Source organism: Limulus polyphemus, unplaced genomic scaffold (genome assembly GCF_000517525.1).
Source record: "Limulus polyphemus unplaced genomic scaffold, Limulus_polyphemus-2.1.2 Scaffold3518, whole genome shotgun sequence".
NCBI classification, from domain to species: domain Eukaryota; kingdom Metazoa; phylum Arthropoda; class Merostomata; order Xiphosura; family Limulidae; genus Limulus; species Limulus polyphemus.
Genome location: NW_013669128.1, coordinates 113,393 through 121,026, shown reverse-complemented (window position 1 = coordinate 121,026; position 7,634 = coordinate 113,393). Strand labels below are relative to the sequence as shown.

The 7,634-nt window shown below is 29.2% G+C and overlaps 1 protein-coding gene across 1 annotated transcript in view; it reads right to left on the bottom strand.

Moving 5' to 3' along the window:
- Window positions 1–2,753: 2,753 nt before the first annotated feature.
- Window positions 2,754–7,634, bottom strand: part of LOC106469506 (arf-GAP with dual PH domain-containing protein 1-like) — a gene marked incomplete at its 3' end in the record, with an annotated part of 33,166 nt that continues 28,285 nt past the window's right edge. Inside the window, exons 4-6 of the mRNA XM_022398043.1 lie at window positions 7,469–7,615; window positions 4,417–4,639; window positions 2,754–2,758 (exon numbers count right to left, since the gene is read on the bottom strand). Of these exons, the coding sequence (XP_022253751.1) occupies window positions 2,754–2,758; window positions 4,417–4,639; window positions 7,469–7,615 (375 nt within the window). The remainder of the gene's footprint in view (window positions 2,759–4,416; window positions 4,640–7,468; window positions 7,616–7,634) is intronic.

The following is a 7,634-nucleotide window of genomic DNA, read 5'->3' as shown; positions in this document are numbered from 1 at the left end:
CTGCATTTGTCACTGGTATTACTTGAGATCTTAAGAAGATTTATATAAATAACTGTCACTCGCTCAAAGTGTGTTCCAGTATACTTCATTTAGTTGTTATTTTAGCATCTGCATTATTGTTAACAAGCATTGAAATCCATCTTGTGGTACAGCATATATAGCCTGTAAGCAACAAAGACATGTTAATTGATAAACAAATAATAGAGGTTTTTCATTTCTAGTGATCCGTCTTTGTATCTTAAAAACAGCTACAAACAGTATGCAGATTTAAAAATACATTCTATCTGTGAGTGTGTATAAGATCTGTGAACAAGTTTAAAAAAAAATACTTCAATGAAAATGCATTTACAATAATTAATTTAAGACTGAAGTTCACGAGTTCTATGATTTATGGCTTTGCTTATTGGTATGGTTTCTACTTTTAAAGTAATAGCATTTTTACATTACTGTGCATGTATATATTCTGTATCATTACTGATTTCAAAAACATTTTATTTTTCAAAATTTAAAGTATATATATACACAAACACAATCACATGTTTAAACTGTTTTTGTTTTTTTATTACAATGTTCTGTAATAATGTTTGTCCAGAGAGAAACTAGTTTCAGACAATACATGCAAATTTCATGTCAGATATGATGATTGTTTTACATAAAGCCTACAAAATGAAAAGCCTGGAAGTTCAATATGCAAATATCAAGGTCACAAAGGTCTTGAATTTAGAAGGTCTGACTTTGTGATATGAAAAATTGATGTATCATTTGTTGGCTTCTGTTATAGTATTACACTGTATAAATTTGTCTTTTATGGATTAATAAAATGTAGAACAAGAATTGATGAAAAGTAGAATAAATCTATAAATATCTTAGTTCAACTAAATTAAGGAGAGTAAAAATGTTTTTCCACAGTAACTAAATACCTATGTGTGTATAATATGTTCAGGATAAAAGGAATCTATTCCAATTCTCATCACACAATGCCTTCTTGCAATTATTACAAAAAATATCTGATAATGGTAAAGCTCTATGGAGCTAACCAACCTGACTCATGTGAAAAGAGAAATTTTTCTAATGTATTTCTATTGGAGAATAGTCTAACGCTGGGATTGTTAGTTTCATAAACAGAAGGCTGCAAAACTAGTCAAGTGATAAAAAAGTCTATTTACAATAACAGGTAAATAGTTTATTAAACACAGTTATAAAAACATATAAAAAAACAAAAAAAGTTCAAAAAACAATGTTTCATATTAAACTGACAATTTATGAAACTGTGACTCATACACTTAAAAAGGGTATAAAGATAAAGGAATCAATGAAGTAATTAATATTTTCATTAATAAGAATGATGTTCATACCTTATTTTTTTCTTATCTGAAACTGAATTATATTTCAAATGTGATTCATTGACACAGTGACCATATAAAGTTGGCAAAGACTATTGTTTTTGAATAAATAGCTGTATATTATATAGCATAAGGAAATATTTAAACAAATTTTTACACAAATTAGTTCAGTTACTTAGATGGTTGTGTACAGTTCTTAACTCTAGTCGAATATTTCTTAAATTGTTAAACTTAGGCAAAGTAGAATTCTAAGTATTTTTTATCACCTTAATCCTATGGATACAGGCTTGGTTAGATGGACTGATCTTGTAACCACTAAATAATCATGACATTATACATACTATAAGTCTAAATATATTAACCGCATCTTCACAAAACTTGAGAAGCTTTTAGTAAACATAAGTATGTTGTACATAGAAAATCAGTTTTTAATAAAGTATTATTAATAAAGATTGGTCTTTAAATTTACAAAGTCTTTACTGTGTCAGCCTGAGTAAAATGTGATTTTCATGCAACGAATTAAAATACTTGTTTTCATTTGACATTTTCATATTTCCTTTGCATAGCTTTTAGAACATCTTAAATGAATATTTTATTTTATTTTTGGGGAGGGGGTAACACTTTACACATTTTCCCTGCTTTAACATTGACTGTAGTGAAATCAGTGTACAGTAAATGAAAAGCTGAAAAATATGAAATTAAATCAAAAATTCCTTTTTTTTCTAGAATGACTGCAGACTGTAACTGATAGTTACAATCTACCCTAACAGCTTCAGACCTCTTAACCTTTTTCGCAACTACTTTCATTAAATTTTACTGCTTTATTGTTCTTTGAACCATGTCTAACTAGTGTAACACAGCAATAAATCACTCAGTGTGAATTTAGGGTAAGCAAACTATCAAATTACATCACCAAACAGTAGCCTGCATGCATTTCTCCAAAAGAGGTTATGATAATTTGTTTTATTCAATCTTTTTTTTTTCATTTAAGTTTTCTTATCTAATAAGTTTCTTATTTTCTATATTCTAATTACTTTTGTTAAAATATATACAACAATAAATAAAAAATTCATGCAAAACAAAACAAAGATTAACTTTTAGCCTTGAGGCCTTTTACACTCAGGTATGTGGCTTAGTAAATTTATTTTTTTATTCACTATATTGGTTTACCAAATATACTTCATGCAGCTTACAAATACATATTTTACAACAGAAAAGATATATAAGGCACTGAAATAGAATGTTAAAAAACTACGATAATTTATCTGGCTTTCAAACTAACCTATAAATAGGTTTAAAAAATTCACTACTCCTTGGAGAAATTTCTTTAGTTTAATAAACTAGCTTTCCTTGTAAACTACCAGCTTTGACTGCTAAAACAAAACAATCATCTGATTTATGTAGTTTAGAATAAGCTCTTTCTATTGGTTAAAAATATACTTAAAAGCAATTGTCAGAGAGATTTATAGACATTACTTTCCATATGGGTCAGTCGATATAACTGACACTGTAACCACAAAGTAACCATCAGTTTCCAAAGTATAACTTTTAAAATGTTTTGTGTCTTCAAAGAATGCAGCAGGCTTTTAGTAAGCATTATAAGTCTTTTGTACATATAAAACCAGATTTTTTTAAAAGTATTTCTACTGAAGATATGTTTGTAAATATATGAAGTCAGAGTATTGACTGTTTTGAGTGTAAATTGATTTTCACGTTAAGATTAAAAATACCTGTCTTTACCTGAAAATTGCTTTTTTGCTGTTGGTTGTCAATGAGATTTAATTCTACTTTTTTTTTATAATGATGGCACTAGTACACTAAACAATTTTTATTTACTTAAATAATGCACCTAAGAACACAGAATAACAACATAGTCAGAGCAAACAACACTGTATAACTATCATAATTTAACTGGGATTCTACCTATGGCATTAGTAGTCTTAAAATAATTTCATAAGCTTCTCAATCTGAGCATCGTGAGAGAAACTTTCAAACTGAAGACAAAATAGACAATACTCCGTACTGAAAATAATGTCATATAATAAGTCATTTGATAGATTTAAAACTTTGTCTTTCTATTGGTTATAAATGATATATGTAAAACATCAGAGAGAATTATTGGCAATTTAAGAAAGAAGTGGTCATGGCAAGCAGGTCTGACTTCCTAGTTTATGTGTCCTTAAACAAAGAAAACTGAAGGTTATAAAAACTTACTTTGCCTTAGTAATAGCTACATTATAATGAATAATTTATTTTAAACTCTATACTTCAGAGATGGGTAGTAAATAAATTAAAGAATGGGCAAAACCCACAAAACAAATGTCATGATTCTCACACAAGGGGAGATTGAGGATTTATTTAAATATTTCCTTTTAAAATTAAGGCTTATATAATATTAAAATTTGATTTAATAACTATGATTTGATGCAATGTTTATTTGTATACATTGATAATAAAGTAATTTAATTATATTTTGAATGTAACTCTGTAAAAAGTCATGACATGCACACTTTAACCTAGTCAAAATAATAACATTAAAAGACAGGAGTTATGGGAGAGGAGTGTGTTTGAAATTTTACATTCTGGTTTGTCAGTATTCTTTAACTAGTTGAACAATCTGAAGCCCTTATAAGGGAAAATAAAAAAGATGTAACTAAGAAGTTAGAGCACCACTATATCATGTGACTCACATATGCAGACTGAGAATTTATTTAACTATTTCCTTTTGAAATTAGGAAACTAAACTTAGGTTATATAAATATTTGAAATGTTAAATATATTCTGTTGCCAAGTTTATTAACATATATTGATAACAAAGTGGTTTAATTAAATTTTGAGTGTAACTCTGTAAAAATTTTGTGACATGAGCACTTTGACCCTCCTGTTTCTGTACAGTTAAATACAAATACTAACATTATGAAATACAGGTGGGTAACTACCTATGCATTTTAATACACATAGTGTATTTAAAACTTCATTAATTAATAGAGATTGAAGTTCAACACTCTTTCAAATAACACAAATGTATACACATATAAAATCATTGCTTTAATAACTGTAAATCTATAAAAACTTACCAAAGGATTTGTAAGATACATCAATCTGCGGTTATCCAGTGTAAACCACCTACGTCTGTAAGCATCACCAGCCCTAGGACCTTTCTTTTTCAACCAGCCTTCTTTGAGAAACTCCCGTGTGAGTTGCTGAGCTAGCTCTTGGATATCAGCTTTTGGAAAAGCAATTTGTAATCGGTTGAGCTTAGCAGACCTAATGGCCATATACCAATTCACAATATCCTGAAGAAAAATATTGTAAATTGTTATTTTAAGTTACTATCTTTTACTTAAAATAAGAGGATAATGAAAATAGAAAGTAATCGACAGAGCTTCTTAAGAACGTAAGGAAAATCCTGATATTCCCTATATGCATTTTATAAACAGGATCATATATGCAAAATTACAGTTCAAGAAAAGAAGTTCATGAGACTGAACCTAATACAAGAAGCATCTGGAGTTAGTATTTTCCTTACCCAAAAATGTATTTCAGGTCAATTCATCTTAGCAGATCAAAGATCTATTACTTAATACATCAGATGAAAACATTTTGTGCATGCACAAACCTTGTATAGAACTCCCACCCTTATGGTATTAACATGGATTTTACCAACCTTTGATTTAATCATCGTTAGACTATAGCTCTCCACCAATAGGAGAGAAACACCTTATCTATGGGCAGAAACTCCATGAGCACTAGAGTTACAACAAAGGCTCATTCTTGAAGAGGCAAAAGAAACACATTGATAGTAGGGAGGAAAATTGGGTGGTTCTGCAGAGAGATAAGTATCTCTCTGAAATACATTTTCAGGTAAGGAAAATGAAACTTCAGGAAGGTACTAACCTCTCTCCAAAACAAAGGGAGTATAATCCCACATTCATAATATAGATATAAAATAAAAACAATAGGCTTATTTCTGATATTATAGTTTCAAAAAGGAAAATCCACAGAAGGGTAGCCTAGCTGGGTATTACTCAGTGGGAGACCATATCCTTCTCATACAGTAAACACTCCACCAAATAAAAGGTGGCAGAGCAAAAAGTACTATGAAAAGAACCTTCTGCATGGTGCTAAAGAAGATTGATCAACTGGCCATTATATCTTGGGCAGTCAGTACAGCATGTACATGTAGTGTGGCTAAGGCAATAAATCACACTGTAACAGAATAAGCAGATGAAGGGAGGAATCATCCCATTCCTGCATTCAGGGGAGAATACAAGACTCATCTGACTAGACTATTCATCAGAATAATTCTTAGTGTACAAACCCAATCTTACTTCCACTGTTTGGTGTTCAGAGGAGTGGCAAAAGTAACAGTGAGAGGCATGCCTAATTTAGATTGAACCCCACAAAAAACTTGAGGGTAGAGAGGCCACCTGTGAGTAAACCCCTGTCCAGCTAAAACCCAGGTAATAATCCAAAAACATGCTCCTTTTCATTTTTTTTGAGCCTGTGACCTATCGTGCAGATATTACGTACTGTTGCACCCATTTCAAATACGTCTAGACTCACAGACCAGAGTACATTATTACCAAGAAGTTTCAATTAGACATAACACACTAAACATGGAAAATAATATAATTTGCTTTAAAGATAAAACTTTTTCTTTTATATATATCCTTGCTATAATTAAATCAAAATCATGTTAGGTGTTAGCAGGTTAGGCATAGATGGTATTATTATACTTTTTTTTCTTTCTTTCTTTAACAAATTGTCACTTGCTGCATTCTTACTATTTGGCATCTTTCTTTCTCATAACTAAGAAAAGATGTAAAGACAATACTAGGAATGGTAATAAAAGTTTAAAATAATGAATACAAAAACCCATTGTTCTCAAGAAAAAATGCATCTGAACAAAACAGCACTGAGAAAAAGAATAAACCTTTGTTATATTGCTGGTGCACATGGGGTTTACTGCTCATGGCAGATGTGTCACCCTAGTATTGGTGGAGGACTATAGTCTAATTAAGACTACATCACAGATTGGTCCAGTCCATGTTAATAGGTGTAGGGGTGGAAGTTTGTACCAAAATCTTCTCAGCAAACATGTGAGGTAATAAGAGGTGAGTACCATTTCTGAAGTATATTGTTATAAGTTTCTGTTGAATCAACTCAATTTACAAAGTATATAGTATTGTCTTTAACACTACTTTTTAGGTATTAATAATGTTAGCATAAAAATTTACATTACTTTTCCTTAAATAGTCATAAATGGTTTTAATAGTATGTTTATACAAACTTTTAATTTTACAAATTTAAAATAAATTAATAAACATATTCTCTGACTATTTTAGTTCTCATACACTTATATGAGTGGCTTTAATATTAATAATATTCAGTGCTAATTATAAATATACATTTTAGGACAACTGGAAAGAATGTTAAAATATCACAATGGAAAATGTCTTAGTAGTTATAGGTCTACTAAAAATTTCTATTGACAAATTGAAGATAAGTTACAAATATATATTGAAGAATACAAGAATCAAACAAAAAATACTCTCATTAAAAAATTGGAAATAATGTACTTTTCCCATGAAAATTCTAAAGACAAACTAAAGCAAAATACATGTAATATTTACAAACATGTATCTCTAGGTATTTACATACCTATAATCTAGAAATCAAGATTAAGGTACACACTATATGAAATAGTAATTAAACTTCAACAAATTCCACTTTTCAATTTATGAAATTTATGGATTATCATTTTTGAAGGTTTTTTTCCTTTATTCATTTTAGATTTGAAATTAAAACAAAATCTTATATTTATAAATATATAAAGAATTTGTGAAATATAACTAGCATTTAAAGATGTGTGACGTGTAAATAAAAGCAAACAATACTATATGCAGCTATATGCATAATATCTAATAATCTATTGTCTACTTTTATGTATATATATTTTCTTATAAAATTATGTGATCTTAATTTGCATCTAGCAAATTATTTTCATCTAACTAACAGCTTTGTTTCTACATTATAGATAAACTATATATTTTCACTTAAACTGTATAAAACAAGTTATAAACTATGGATATCTATATTTAAAAGAAATCATTACATAATACCTTGCCATCGTCAGAATATACAAACATATTTCTTGTTGTTCCATCCTTTATATATGTTATTTGCATTGCATTGGCACTGTTGACTTTCATTGGGCAAAATGTTGCATTAAGTTCTGATATTCGTATCACAGCTTTAGGTTCTTTGTGCTGAATAGAAATGAATGTA